The sequence below is a fragment of the Sesamum indicum genome, linkage group LG11, assembly GCF_026168435.1.
Source record: "Sesamum indicum cultivar Baizhima isolate 11 linkage group LG11, ASM2616843v1, whole genome shotgun sequence".
Lineage (NCBI taxonomy): Eukaryota > Viridiplantae > Streptophyta > Magnoliopsida > Lamiales > Pedaliaceae > Sesamum > Sesamum indicum.
In genome coordinates this window covers 11,852,633-11,868,410 of record NC_142667.1, presented here as the reverse complement: position 1 = coordinate 11,868,410, position 15,778 = coordinate 11,852,633, and the positions used below count along the sequence as shown (strand labels likewise).

The 15,778-nt window shown below is 34.4% G+C and overlaps 3 protein-coding genes across 4 annotated transcripts; 1 reads left to right on the top strand and 2 right to left on the bottom strand.

Moving 5' to 3' along the window:
• Nucleotides 1-739: 739 nt before the first annotated feature.
• Nucleotides 740-2,811, bottom strand: LOC105173843 (organic cation/carnitine transporter 7-like). The gene is made up of 5 exons (XM_088875321.1): nt 2,363-2,811; nt 2,054-2,291; nt 1,448-1,940; nt 1,166-1,368; nt 740-1,078 (listed from the first exon to the last, which is right to left on the bottom strand). Exons 1-5 carry the CDS (start codon nt 2,635-2,637, stop codon nt 854-856), a joined length of 1,434 nt encoding a protein of 477 aa, XP_088731447.1. The 5' UTR covers nt 2,638-2,811; the 3' UTR covers nt 740-853.
• Nucleotides 2,812-4,465: 1,654 nt separating this feature from the next.
• LOC105173741 (organic cation/carnitine transporter 7) lies at nt 4,466-8,615 on the bottom strand. 2 transcript variants are annotated; one of them, XM_011095611.3, is made up of 6 exons: nt 8,321-8,615; nt 7,738-8,015; nt 6,740-6,977; nt 5,223-5,736; nt 4,911-5,113; nt 4,466-4,766 (listed from the first exon to the last, which is right to left on the bottom strand). In XM_011095611.3, the coding sequence occupies exons 1-6, from the start codon at nt 8,345-8,347 to the stop codon at nt 4,536-4,538; spliced, it is 1,491 nt and encodes a 496-aa protein (XP_011093913.1). In that variant the 5' UTR covers nt 8,348-8,615; the 3' UTR covers nt 4,466-4,535. The 2 variants fall into 2 exon arrangements, with proteins under 2 accessions (XP_011093913.1, XP_011093914.1); XM_011095612.3 differs by having other exon boundaries at nt 7,738-8,012; nt 8,321-8,614.
• A 1,043-nt stretch (nt 8,616-9,658) lies between these two features.
• LOC105173740 (uncharacterized) lies at nt 9,659-13,028 on the top strand. Its single transcript, XM_011095610.3, has 6 exons — nt 9,659-10,070; nt 10,778-10,831; nt 11,262-11,342; nt 12,250-12,319; nt 12,424-12,512; nt 12,721-13,028. The coding sequence occupies exons 1-6, from the start codon at nt 9,894-9,896 to the stop codon at nt 12,853-12,855; spliced, it is 606 nt and encodes a 201-aa protein (XP_011093912.1). The 5' UTR covers nt 9,659-9,893; the 3' UTR covers nt 12,856-13,028.
• The last annotated feature ends 2,750 nt before the right edge of the window (nt 13,029-15,778 follow it).

Sequence of the window (15,778 nt, the reverse complement as noted above, 5' to 3'; positions counted from 1 at the left end):
ATATCTCAAAAGAGCACGTCAAATTGAGAAACAAGTCATCCATTCTTATCATCTTCTTCCATAAATTGAAAAATTGAAAAGCACTATAATTTATACGAATTTTGAAATTTAAAATTTAATATTTTCAAGAATCCATCCGCACTAGTACATATATATCTAGGGTTAATTAAGTGAGAGTACCACTTTGGTGTTTCACTTTTTTGGTATGCTAATTTATATAATTTTTAATATTTAATTTAATTAATTTATTTATTTTGTTAACTTCCCACCCTCCCACTCTTCTAAACCCCCACATTGCTCACTCTTTTTAACTTCTACAAACCCTTTATAATCTTTTTATTAAATTCTTTTTGAATATTTTTAATTACTTGAATAAAAATGTGTTTTCAAGAATATAAGTAATTTTTTAAATTTTTATTTAATTAAACGGGCTCATTTGAGTATGCCACACACCCTACTACTTATTATTTCTTTGGGGTTTTTTGTACTAAAATGGTGCATTTACGAGGCGTGGTAAAAAGAAAAATACCATTTTGCCCTTTCACTAATCAAACTATATTTTCAGCAAATCTATCTATATCAGATAAATGACTGAATAAATTGGAAGCAAATAATTAAAATTCGGATCTTAATTGAATATGTAGATTTATTGTTATAGTCTCAACCTAAATTGCATATAAGGCACGGGTTTTGTACTAGTTCTTCTCATAAATCTTGATTTAAATTTTTGTTCTGGTGATCACAAATTAACGTGTTACATTAGTTTTTATACGAGATTTTTATTACATCTTCTATTTCATTTTGCTTCCAACGATGAGGTGCAAATCGAGCAACCTCAACAATTGGATCGTTCTTAGTTGCTAACAACGTCCGTTAGTCCTCTCCCCTTCGTCTCAAATGGGAAAAACACAACGCAGATACCAGAAATAAGTATAATGATCCCAAACACAACAACTGCAAGTGTTTGATGGCAGCCCCTCACCAATCCCACTGCAACTAGAGGGCATATCATGCCGCCAATTCTTCCGATCCCGCAGGCTAGCCCGAAGCCGCTGGACCTCACAGAAGTCGGATAAACCTGTACACGAATTGGAAATGTTCGTATTTGTGCAGACGTAGTTAATTAGTAAATGTGGGGAAAGCTAATATTGTTCTATAATCATACCTCTTTTGCATAGAGGCTCAAAGTGGTAAACGCGGCAGAGAGGAACATGCGGCCGCTGACTAATAAAGCTGTAGTCACGGTTGCGTTCTGATGTGAAAGCAGCGGTAGGATGAAAACGACTGTTAGCAGCGTCAGGATTTCCATACAACGCTTCCGGCCTAACCTTTCCACCAGAAGCATAGCCAAAAGCAGAGCTGGAAGTTCTGCAGGGGAATTGATGACATTGTGAGCTCTGAATTGTTTCAGATATTGAATGAGGAAGAAGCATTGATCAGATGGTACCTGCTAAACAAGTGATGAAAACATTAACATAGAGGCTACCCTTCTCGGCATTTTTGGGAAAGATGCTTAATGAGCGGCAATCACTTTGATCGCTGCTCAACGCGGAGATCATCAGTTGGATGCCGTAATATGCAAATGTGTAGGCAAAGAACAATATCCATGAAAGAAGAGTGGTGCATAGTAAATCTGATGAGAAGAGTTGAGAGAGAGATCCAAGCCATTTCTCAACTCCCCTTGTCTTGCTTGAGAGAAGGAGAGGAGTTTCGTCCTCTGGCTGACTTGTTTGATAATCAGAGACAAGATTGCCGGTGGGAAGTTCTTTTCGGTTGATCAGAGCTATTTTTTCCAAGACTCTGACTGCTTCATTTGTTCTACCTTTTATGAATAAGTACCTTGGAGTCTCTGGCGCAAAACTAGACATGAACAGCACTGCCAAAGATGGGACAGAGGATAAGGCAAGTAGCCACCTCCAACCCCATCTAGGCATGATAATCTACATCAATAAAAACAGAATTGTGAATGAAGCCCTCTAATTTTGTGTCTAGCAAAGAGAATATGCAGGATTAAAGAACTAGTTAAGCTGAATTTGGGAAAAGGGATTAGCACCCATGCAAGAGAAGCCTCCAAAAGTTCTCCAATTATCCAGGAAAACGACATAACGAGTATCCAAGCCCCTCTATTAGAAGTCGGTATGAACTCCAAGAACCAGGCTGAATAGACATGCCCCCCCGCAGCCCCGAATCCAACGATAAAACGAAGGACGACTAATGATTTGTAATCCGGGGAAAAGGCACTTAAAAGCCCGGCTGCAAACGTTATCATTGCTACACCTCGAATTCCCATCCTGTAGGGAGAAAAATGACAATATTACAGCTGAAAATTTGAAGAAGAAGGAAAAGAAAAGGGGCTGGTGACCTTCTTCCATAAGCATCAGCAATGAAGCCCAAGAAATATGACCCAACAATCATTCCACCAAAAACAGCAGTGGAGAGAAGACTCTCCTCAGTGGGAGAGAGGGACCATTCAGATTCAAGTGCTGGCCCTATGAAGGAGAGCAGAGTGATTTCCATGGCGTCCGCAAACCAACCAATTCCAGCGAAAACCAGCGCCAGGCCCTGGAACGTTCCAAACCCCACACTCGAAAGTGCTTCATCTACTGTGTATCCATCACTCTCACGATCTCCCATCATAAATCCACACTACAATAGAATCGATAACGTAAAGAACAGTTTCCCAATACTGAAAACAAGAGGGGGGAGAGAGGGAGAGAGAGACAGAGACAGAGAGCGAGTTAATTTAAAGCCACTGTTAAAATACACACACACACACACACACACACTGACATGCAGGAAACAGAGAATTTCATATTATAAATTAGGGATAATTACACTTACTCCCCTATAGTTTGATATAATCATATGTAGACCCCTTTATATTTAAAAAATTATATTTGATATCCCTAAAGTTTACCCCCATCTACAAATAAGTCTATTTATTAATCAAATTTACTGAATTTATTGATATTAACAAGAAAAAATTGAATAGAAATTGATATTTAATTCCGATTGACTTATAGTAGAATTATTTGAGTCAAATAATTTTTTTTTCTAACTAAACTGCACTTATAACAATAAAGATATACCTCTTCACTTGTATTAATATGCGAAAATGTATAAGAATAATTCGATCATAAAAATATTTATTTAACCAATAATAAATTAGTAATAAGTCAATTAGGGGTAAATATGAATTTTTTTTTTAATATTAACAAATTTAATAAATTTTTACTAATAGATAAATGCAATTATCAATAGAAGCAAATTTTAGAAATAGTAGATGTAATTTTTTAAATTATAAAAAAATTAAATATAATTATACTAAATTTAAAAAATGAGAGAGTGTAATTATCGAACGTGAAAATTAATGTGTGTCGGAATGTAATAAACAAGTAGAGGTATCTTTTGGTACTGGTCATGTAATATTCTTTAATCATCTTCATCATTTAAATGAAGAAGCATTAAAGCATCATTATGAGTATTTATACCTATAATCATGCGTTGAAAACGTTTTAAGTTCGACCATTGTTTGAAATTCTATGAACAAATTTAAAATTACGAATTCGAGTTTTATTGAATGAATGTGTGAATTTTTGTTTCATTTTATGTGAACTTATTATAAATTTTGTTTCGTTATTCTTATTTAAAATTGATGTATTAATTAAACTGATATAATATTAAATTTATTTAATATTTATATAGTGATGCATCTACAACTAAAACAAATGATGTAAAATAAAGGAATAATGGGCAATTGTGGGGCCTCCAGATAATATTAAATGTGATGCCACATCATATCAATTATTTAATTAATTCAAGAATATTCTCAAATCAAATAATATTAAAATAAATAAATAATACAAAACATCAAAAATAAAAAGGGGTGAGTGCACCATTTGGATAGTTTCAAGCACAAATGAGTGAAAAAAAATAAATAAATGATAGTAGGTAAAGGGGTGTAGAAGACAGAAGTTGTGGTCTGGATATTTTTGTCTTGATGTCACTTTTCTTATTTAATAAAATATATGAAACCTTATAATAATATCCCTCAACATCAGTAATTATTGGTCTCACGTTCTTACTAATTTCACCATATTGAAAAGGAAAATAAATATGTGATTTATTTCAATTTTCAATTTTTTGTTGGGATCCGATGTTACTTTGATTAAAGTTCATATCTGCCTAGAAAAACTGCAAAAGCCCTCTTTGTGATAACATCTAGAGAACAACTCTGATCGGTGTTGGCCCGACTTGAACCACTGAGGCATTTATGCATCAAAGAAGAAGCAACATACCTGAACTGGGATTTGGCATCCAAATTCTAATCCATTTTGACTCAATGGAATTCAAAACATAACCTGTATGATATGCATTTCTCTGTTGCTCCTCAATGATTTAATTATCATTTGTCGTTCCGTTAATGCTACGGGGAGCTGAGTGGGATTGAGCAGAGCAGAAAGAGTTGACTAAAGTTTTTCGATAATAATAATATCCACTAGTATAAACTTCCAACGATCAAATGTTGTTCGGTTCTAGTTATGTACAGCGACGATGTCGTTCAGCTGCCTTCCCTTGGTTTCAACTTTGAAGAGCAGCACACTAGTTCCTGAAAGGATCATTACAGCTTCAAATAAACTTATTGCAGCCATTTGGTGGCAACCAGAAACCAACTCCACGGCCACGTAAGGACATATCATGCCTGCGATTCTTCCCACAGCGCTGGCAACACCCACTCCTGTTGTCCTGATGGATGTTGGATATAACTGCAGAGAAGAGAAAATAATACAGCAGTTGCGGTATGGTATTTGTTCTAGGAATGCATCCGATGCAAGTAAGTTTCAAGCCTTTAGCACGGAAAAAAGAAGCAAAAGGTGACTGAAGGTGGAAAGAGAAATACTATGTCTTACCTCTGGGCAGTAAATGCCAGCCACTGTATAGGTCCCGATGAGGCACATGCGGGCTCCGAACAATAGAGATGTGGTTAGCAGTTCATTTTGGTGAAGCATCAGTGGTAAAAGAAATATGAAGCTGAATGCATACATAAGCACCAGTGAAATCCTGCGGCCGACTTTGTCTACAAGAATGGCCGATAGAATGAGCCCAGGAAGCTCTGTGAACACATCATACATTGATCAGACCATGCACTTCAAACTAAAGAAGATTATGAGAATCACATGGCAGAAGGACAACTGATCCACAAAATCAAGTAATCTAGATACCTGCAAAACTAGTGATGAATACATTTTGGTAGAGGCTAGAATCTGTCAGCTGGTTTGAATGTATAACAATTGCTCCACATTTACTTTGCCTACTGCTGAACTCCGAGGTCATCAACACAACCCCATAATACAAAAACGAATTTGCAAAGTAGATTACCCACATGAGTAGGGTCGTTTTGATTAAAGTTGATGATAGAAGTGTGAATAATGAGGAGAAGCCCGAATTAGAACTAGTACTTTTATTTCCCATGGTTGACAGTAATTCAGTATTTTCAGAAGTAGTAAGTTCCTCATCCAGCTCGCTCATTTTATCAGAAACAAGGATACCGGAAGGAAGTTCTGTACTATTAATCGAGGCCATTTTCTTCAAAACGTTTTGTGCATCAGAGGTCCTGCCCTTCAGGTATAGGTACCTTGGAGACTCTACTGTAAAAAAATATAAGATAAATGCTGCTAAACAGGGCACTGATGATAGTGCAAGTAGCCACCTCCATCCAAGTCTAGGCATAATGATCTGCAGAAAAGGTGAAGAGGAAGATTTCAACAATAAATTATAGATTGATGTGTTCTCCAACAATAAATGGATGCTGAAAGGCGAAAAACAGAAAAGACAATTGAAATACATCTAAAAACGTATATACGACTTGAAGTTAAAAAATGTCTATTTCGAAATACACCCTACTGGAGTATGTCACATAACTACATACATGATCAAAGTTGGATTTTAATGATGTTTGACAGCCAAATATTTAGGATGGCTGCTCACAAGTTTGAGTTGAAGAGAACTCGTAAAACTTATTTCAAGATCTAAATATCTAAAAATGATGGACATTGGATTAGGCCTGCTGATACATAAAATAAATTGAAGAAGCTATTTGGGGCTAATGGATCATTTTTATCAGTAACTTCCATCACTTGGTAATACTTTAGCTGTTCATGCAATCTCAGAGGTCAGCTTTCTATGCTGACTTTACGATATAAAAAAGAAGATAACATGCGGGAATTTAAGAATGAAGAAAAACGGAAAGCAGGAGAAGGAGGAAGAAATAAGACCATAAAACTTCAGATGGAAGTTAGGAATTAAAAAGAAAAGGGAAACATGCACCAGAATAAGCTACAGAAGAAATCAAAGATTATATGACTAAGCTATTAAACTAATGACCTAAAAGGCTACTAGTTCAACGAAAATTATAATGCTTCAGGAAATGAAAGTATCTGCAAATTTAGTCTAATAACGAAATATAAAGAAAACAGATCTTACCAAAAGAAACCAAATAAAAAAGGAAAGAAAGAAATAAACATACAAAAGAAGAACCATAAAATACTCTTGACTACGCGAAGAGAATGCAAAGGATCAAGTTAGACAAATACTGCACTAAATGACGAGGGTTGTTGATTTCTCCCATCTAAATAGGATGACAATAGCTTCATCTTCAGAAGCTAAGAACGATCAGGGGATGGCAACATGAGCAACTTTCAAATTTAGTGTTGTGATAATTAAAGGATAAAGGGCATACCCATGCCAATGAAGCCTCAAATATCGTTCCTATTGTCCAGAAAGTGGAAAACACAACCATCCACATGCCCCGGTTTTGCATGGGCACAAACTCAAGAAACCAGGATGAGTACACAGGTCCGCCACCCAGGCCAATGCCAACTACCATGCGGAAGATGACCAATGAAATATAATTTGGGGCAAAGACACTAAGAATCGCAAATATGCTAGTTACGACAGCAATACTTAGAAGGCCCATCCTGGTGATCAGAAATATTGTTAGATGATTACTCTGAATATCAGTTTGAATATCTGTACATGAAAATGGGTTGATACGTTGAAAAATAGTTCCCAGATACTTCAAAGAAACATTTCATTACATCTACTCTGGGTTAAAACCTGAAGTGGTATCTAGCAATACATAGAAATATGCAACGAAACCAAAGAGAAAAAAACAAATTGTTCCGGCAAATAGTTGACAAGCGAAGTCTAGTCCACAATATATAAATATAGAACAAAGGAAGAACTGTTCCAATGGAGTTAATACAAACTTAAGCCACTTAAAATGGTTTTCTGTCTCTCCCAGGTCAATATATATCATACTTCATATTCTTCTCTAACGGCAATTATTTTACCGAAACTTTGCATAGGCTCAATATATACCTTAAGTGCGGAGCAAGTAACACGCTACATAATTACTATAACCAGTTAGAAGCTTTTAATAATTCTTTCCCATGATCTATTGTGCTTCACTATAGATTTTCGCTAACAGTGTATGTTGTTCAAAACTAACCAACTTCTGGAAAATGCACTTCCTGAATTGATCTTGATATAACTCTAATATTCGTGGGGTTCGACAACAGAGACATACTCGGAAAAAGGAAATAAAGTCGGGACATTCAAATGAATATGCAACACATGTGTAACATTTCATTCTCCTCACAAAAGCACATTTGCAAATTTATACACTTTACACATTGATAACCATTCTGCTTCAAAACTAGGAACTCAAGGGCTTGCCTTCTTCCATAATTGTCCGATATGATTCCCCACGCATAAGCTCCAATAAGCATACCAGCAAAAACCACTGTGGTTATCAAGCTTTCTTGGCCAGATGAAAGCCCCCATTCAGCTTTAACAGAGGGTCCTATAAAAGACAGTATCATCACTTCCATTGCCTCAGCCATGGCCCCAAGTCCCGCATAAGCCAGCACCAGAGCTTGGAATCTACCAAACCCCAGCACCGTAAGAGCTTCATCAATTGTGTAAACAAGCTCCTCATCATTATCCACCACCTGCTAATTCCAAACCAATAAATCCAAGAGCAAAACATTGGATATATAATTGTCCAAGAGGAGCATACAATGCTGGGATGCAAGATTTCTCCTTTCTACAAAACCCAAGAAACTAAAATATGAAAGACCCTTTTTCAAATACATCAAGATCTTCTTTTGGGATATCAGCAGCCCTAAGAAATGCAAACAAAATCAAGAAATGCCCTTTTCAGTTCTTCCCATGTTTTTCCCTTTTCAGATATCAGCAGCATCCAGAAACTGATGCAGTGGGTCTCTAGTAACTACAAATACATCGAGGAAATACTTACTTCACTGCTCATGATGGCTGTGTTCATCAGTTTGTCTGACCTTTAATTCAGGAGCAGCAATTCTCAACAGGTGAAGTGGCGGATTGTTCAATGAACTCGCGCTGTACTTGAACTTGTTACGTTTCCGTATTCAGTTGCCCATACAAAAAATCCAACAAGGTCTCATACCTTGATTTAAGAACTTCCGTACCCAACACTTACTCATTCTAGTTCTAGGTTGGGGCCCAGATTTGATCGTAAGAGAAAACAATAGATTGCTGTCGACATTTGGTCGAGTTCAAGCTAGACTTATTGATTCAAGGAAAAATTAAAAGATTTCTCGTCCGGCTGTTCGCTGTGTAATTATAACTAAATTTCATGTAATTTAAAAAAATTATATTTAATATATTTTAAATTTATTTTTATCCAATAAATAAGTTTATTTATTATTCAAAGTCTATTAAATTTCTTGATATTAATAAAAGAATAAATAAAAATTTATTTTTAATTTTAATTAATTTATTATTGACTTATTATAGATCAAATAAATTTTTTTTTTGCTAAACTACCTTTATAACGATGAAAATATACCTTTTTATATATATTAATGTATTAAGATGTAAAGGTAATTTGATCATAAAGAGATTTATTTGACTTGCAATAAATCAAAAATAAGTTAATATGGGGCAAAATATATATTTTTATCTATTTTTTTATTAATATCAACAAATTTAATTAAATTTGACTAACATATAAACTTATCTGCTAGACAGAAACAAATCTAAGAGGTATTAGATGTAATTTTTCAAACAATAGAAGAATTAAGTATAATTACACAAAACCTTAGGAGATGAGAATGTAATTATCCTTTGATTGAATAATATCGAATTTCAACTTTAAATTTTTAAATTCGATTTTAACTCGATCCAATTAATAAAAAAATATTTAAAACTATCAAATTATTTGAGTTCGACAGATCATCCACTTTTAATTAATATTTATCAAATTTGATTTGATTATTAATCAAAAAAAATTCTAAATAAAAATTTTCAAGTCGTTCCAACAATAATGCGCTCGATGATTTAATTACAGGCACAGCTCTACGAGAAATTCTACTTGAAAGACATACCCATGTTGAGAAGAACATGGGCCAGTCAATAAGGCCCAATAATCCTCAAAACCTATTACTTTATGAAAAGCCCATAATACTTAAGTCTAGCCCAGTATCAGTTTGGGCCGGGTTTCGCCCATCAGGGAACCACATCCGGATAGAGAATTCCAGAAAACCCTCCACTCCGACGTTACCTTTTTATTACCATCAATAAAACGTAGTTAACATTAATTAATCAGAATTATCAGTCTTACAAATTCAAAGTCCAGCTCCAGCCAGTCAATATTGAACCACAAATCTTGGAATCAGCTGCCATTCGCCCACACCCCACCACGAACCTTCGCGAATCAACCAAACCCCGCCTCCCTAATCATCAATTTTCGAAGAAGAATTTCAGAGATTCTTGGTTTCGGTTTTCAATTCCATTTCTGTCTTCTGTATTTCGTTGCATTATTGTCAGCTTCTTGATCCGCATACGGAGGAATGGAGGGAGGTGCGGCGGCCGTGTCGGCGGAGAAGACGGTGGAATCGGCTTCGTACACGTATTGGGTTCGAGAGGTGAGCCGTGATGCCGCGCCTTTACCTGTGCCGAAGAAGATTGACCCGGCGGACGTCTGCAATCAACCTAACCAAGCCCACCTCGGGTCGGCCTGGAATAGGGTATGCATTTCCGAGATAGAGAAAAGTTATGATTTTGGCTTGTTCAATTGAAAAAGAGCACATCTTTCAGTGTTGTCTTTTTGTTTGTCTTTCTGGACTTATTGGTATAGAAGTTAATTGAATGGAGATGTTCTGAGAATTTGTATGCGTAGAGCTGTGAAGAGGGGTCTTTATCAAATGATGTGTAGGAATGTGGTGTTTATGAGATTTAGGATTGATGAAGAATAAAAGACTGGGGTGAAGGGAATAAGTTTCCGTCACTCTTAACGAATCTTTGAAGGCAAACAAGACATTCCAGTGCTCTATACGGCGCAAGAATTTCTTATGTATCTTGTATGTGATAAATGGAAGCTAACACATTATCTGTTACATGGCATGCCAATCATTGTAAACAAATGTGTGCTACAACATTTCCTTCAGGGGTTTGTTTGCTACATCAGGGGGTTACACTTACAGATTCTGCAATTTCAAATCATGATACTGATGAGTCCATGTTGTTGTATTGACTGCTTACATAGTTTCTGTGTCCGTCGCACCTCGTCTTGATGGTTGATTTTAGGTTCGTGTCTGGGATTCTGTGGAATAGAGAGGTTTTTAATTCACGTGGTCTGACAGTCATTGATTTGGATGCAGTAGCTTACGGGTTTAAGCTCATTTTGTCTATTCTAACGTTGTTGTGTTTGCTAACCTTAATTTGCTCTATGCAGGCTGGAACATGGGAGGAGAAAAATTTAAATAAATGGGCAACTGATAGGATTAAGGTTGGCACCTATAAACATTTGCTAAATTCTTTTACTTTTTCCTGTTTGGTACAGTCCTAAAAGTCTCATTGTAGACCTGTATAAAGTTGCAGTATGGATGTGGACATGGAGATTAGGATGAATAAAGGAGAAAGGAAAATACTATAGGACTGAAGGAAAATATTTTAATACCATTATGAACTTCATTATTGATGTGAAGAGGCAATATGTTAGATCTTGGATTTTTGATTTTACAAATCTTGGTGTGAGCTTTCTGAAGAATTAACTTTTTCAGAATAAAAAAATGCCTCCAATGGTAGATTTCACATAAATTTCAGATGTGATATCATAAAACCGCTCTGAAACTTGTGCATGATTGACAAAAATCCTGGCTGTACCTTATGCACTGGCATTAAGATTCCGATGTCTCTTTGTCGGTCTTTCGTTGCAGGAGTTGCTTGCGTCTGTGGGGTCCCTGGAGTTCTCTGACGGTAAGGCAGAAATAGCAGAAGTCACAAGATGCTCTGGAGATGTGAGTGCCTGTTAAATAGTTACATGTTGAAAAATTTATTTTCTTGTGAGCTTTTGCAGATCAGTTCCCAAGTGACTTTGCTCAATCGTGTTAAGATATTCGCACCAGTTAACTTTTATTTATGTTCCTCTATATCTGGAAACTTAATATAGATTAATCTCTGTTAGAGTCTGCGGTAGTTATTCGAATTGTTTCTTATCACTTTCCTTAGATTGTAAGTGGGCAAAATTCTGCAAAAAGTTATTGATATTAGTTACTGTAAGGTTAGAAAATGTAATTATATTGGTCGATCTAGTCAACGTTATCAGTTCAGTAGAAAGCTTAATCAAACACGTGGAAGATCTTGGCAATAAAAGTGCAAGGAAGGACCGGTACCTTACATTTTTGCTATCATTTTCTATCCTTAGGCATTTGTTCAAGATGTCAGATACTATATTACAAAATTCCCTTGCTGGTTCCAAGACAATTTGGTTGTTGTCTGTTGGTTACACCAGGTCCTTTTTTCTGATTTCATTATGTTGCAGTTTTATTCACATTTTGTTTCTGACTTCTGCATGTATGACGAGAGAGATAACATGCTATACATCTAAGGCCCTGCTCAGTTCTTAGCAAAAAAGAATCTATACTTTATTTGGTTACATTCCATAGAATAGGGCAGAGCTGTTCGTAGAATTGGGATACTCATCTAAAGAAACCAGATAGTAATGCCATTTACTTTTTCTCAAACAACCAAATAATGGTAGGGGAGTAAAAGTGTTGATATCGGTGGAAAATCATTATAGATTGGACTGACATGGTTGTTTGAGATAAGCTTGATTTGACATTAAAACAATAGTTTCTTAGTTACCACTCAAATTTCTTGTTAATCATGTGAGTCAGCCATGATTTAATAAGCATCTTCGTGCAGGCATTCTTGGTTACCGTCCGAAACAAAAAGCGGGTCGGCTATACCTATGAGTTAACCTTACAAGTCAAAGGTAACGCCATTTATTCCTTCCGGAACTTGTGCAATCATTTTATGCTGTTTTTGTGTTTGTCTTCATATTTATCTTTCGCATACGTGCTTCAACATGAAAAATAGGGGAGTGGCATATCGGTGGAGAAAAAAAGAAGGTGAAAGGCCACATAGATGTAGCAGAGTTCTCCTTGGGCGAGCTGGATGACTTGCAGGTATGTTACATTAATTACTCAAGTACTTGTAGGCAGGAATTCAATAGGCCGCAAGGAGATAAAACATGTCTTGTTTCCGTACAGTGATATGCTCTCCATGTGTCTGTTTGCGCGTGAATATGTATATATACATTCCCTAGCATATAAAGCTTCCGAGCCTCAAGGAACTCAATTTCAAATGGTTTGAAAATACCCTCATGTTCTGCAGATTCAAGTGAAGCTCAGTGAGGACAAGGACGTTGCTGCACAAGATAAGCAGCGGATCCTCCAGGACTTGAAATCGTTCTTGCATCCCCTTAAGGAGAAACTGCTTCAATTTGAGGAGGAACTCAAAGCTCGGTAGGGGCAAGACGTGACGGTGCGATTCTGTGTGGTAGTTGATGATCACATAGACCAAATTGATTTGTGATTGTACTGAATGTAACTGTAGCCCTTACCAAAATAGACACCAAAGTCTTTTAGATTTGTTGTAATGGATAATGGAGTTTAAGATAACTTGGTACTTTGTCTGTCCAATGATTTTGTTGTCTAACAATCATAAATTCTAGTGTAGTGGGTTCAACCTGTCGGATTTAATTCTGAGTTTGGTCAAATCAGATCCATTAACATCCCTCATATCTGATCCATTAATATAAATTTGATCATTAAAAATTATGCTAGCATTATGTTTAATCTAGGATTAATGGCTATTAAGACATAAATTCCATTTTTTTATTAATTTAATTATAATTGTTAGTTTATTATAAATAAATTGTTATTCATGTTGACTCTATATGTATGTATTTACCTATGAATTTTATTTTGGTGCTAAACTTGATATTTTTGAGTATGAGGTAACGAGTCATAAATGTTAAGACGTACGTATGTTCTACTTTAATACTAGTAGTTTGTTTATTTCAACGGTAACTATTAATTAGTGTTTTGATTTATTATCTATTTTAATGGTAGTATAATTCTTATTCTGAATCATAAATTGTTTATTTTAATAATTATTATTAATTAATTATAAGTATTATAAATTGTTATTTAATTATTAATTAAATTCATGATACAATAGGCAATTCCTAAAAATGAAATATGTATACTCCCTTTCTCTTCAAGCTACAGAATGATTTTCAATATCCGAATTGGAGAAGTAACATTGACTTGCAAGTATGATAATTATATCCGCATTCTTCAATTTATGGTTTATTTAAATATGTTATTTTTATCTTTTAAAAAATTATGGATACATTCCTCAAAAATATCAATATTACTCTATTTTTTGAAAAATTACACAAATACTTCAACAGCGTCAGTAATATTATATAAACTATCCCTATTTGTTGGCTATGAAGGTGATTTCTGTAATTAGACAAAAGATGCGTATAGCTTATATAAATAGACCATAGATCATGAAATTTAAATGTAATTATCCCTAAAAGTAACACAAAACTCCAAAAATGCGTCTACTTTTACTCAGATTGTTTTGATTCTCACTAAATCAACATATTACATTAAGCCGTACAATTTGATCGTTACTATAAATACATAACCCAAAATATTAGGTATGAATCATTTATCGTATTTATTACTTCTTAAGTTATTTTTGTACTAATTTTTACTGATTTAAATATCGAAAAGCTATCATTAGAACTTACCTTATATTCTCTTACAGAGCTTTGTAGAGATAGGATCAGGAGGAGCAGTTTGACTATATAAAGCGAAGTTGAAGAACATAAACATAAAACTACGATACCTCAAATAAAAAAAATTAAAAAAAAAAAGCATATTATGATCTATTTACATAAATTAATTTTTATTTTTATTTAATTATGAAAACCACTGGTGTAGTGTTGTTGACGTTTTTGGGAGTGTATATATAATTTTTCAAAAAATATGCATGATTTCTTCAAATAATATTGATGTTTTTTTTTCTTTGTATGTATAAATTTTTAAAATACAGAGAAAATTTATGTAAATAGACACTCATATTATTATATAATTATTAATTACATAATTAGGAGTTTGATTGTGATATGTGTTTCTAATAAATTGAGTTCAGACTTTGTATCTTTGATTACTTATTATCATATTCATCTCCTTTTCCTCAAAAAAGAAAAACAAGGCAGTCAATGGTTGGGAATATCATCAACCACCAAGAGCATCTGATTGTCTGTAAAATTAATAATATATTTATTGTGTAATTGACGCATAATTTAAAAAAAAGTGATTAATTACATGATAAGTGTGCTATATTTATTCTATAATTTGTTCGGACTTAATTTGGGTAAAAAAATTTCATGTTATATCTAATTTTTTTGTGATTATTTATGGATATATTAGATGTTCGAACAATCCACACAAGCACCATCTCAGTTAGTGTAATATTATCCAAAATTGAGTGTCGAAATACAAAACTCAATACTAACATAAATACTAATGTCAAAAGTCGAATACTTTTGCATTAATCGAATCGAGTTCGAACAGAAGTCAAAAGTTTATCCGAGTAATGATCCCAAATTATGTTATGCAGGAAATGTATGATTGGATTACTGCTAATAAGTCATGTCAGACTAAGATGTAATGCCTAAAACATAAGAAAAAACAAAAGGGTTGAGTCATTTTAAATTCAATGTTGGATCGTATAATTAGGCAAAGTTTTTAGGTGGATTTGGTAGTGTGACTGGGTCATCTTAGTTCCAATCATCGTTTCCTCTCAAATCAGAAGTCAACACGATGCACCAAATCCAACGGCGCCTTTGATTTCATCTTTCAAAATTATTTTTGTATTTTTTTAATTTGAAAGTTATTTTCATTTTATGAACTATTTTCATGGCTACACCATTTGCATTTTCTTTTGGAATAATTACACTCTTCTTTTTTTTTTAAATTGGTGTAATTATACATAAATCTCCTAGTTTAAAAAATTATATTTTGCACTTCTGAAGTTTGTTTTCGTCTAACAAATAAGTTCCTCCATTAACCAAAATTCATCGGATTTGCTGACATTAACCAAAAAGTAAAAAAAAAAAACTACATTTACCTCCGATTGATTTATTACTGATCTATTATAGGTTAAATAAATCTTTTTATGATCAAGTTATCTCCATAGTCTTCACGCATTAATGCATATGAGAAGGTATATTCTTCACCGTTATAAGGGTAGTTTAGTCGGGAAAAAAATGTTTGATCTATAGTAAGTCAGTAACAAGTCGATCGATGTAATTATCCATTTTCATTCAATCTTTGACTAACGGTGGGACTTATTTGTAAAACGGAAGCAA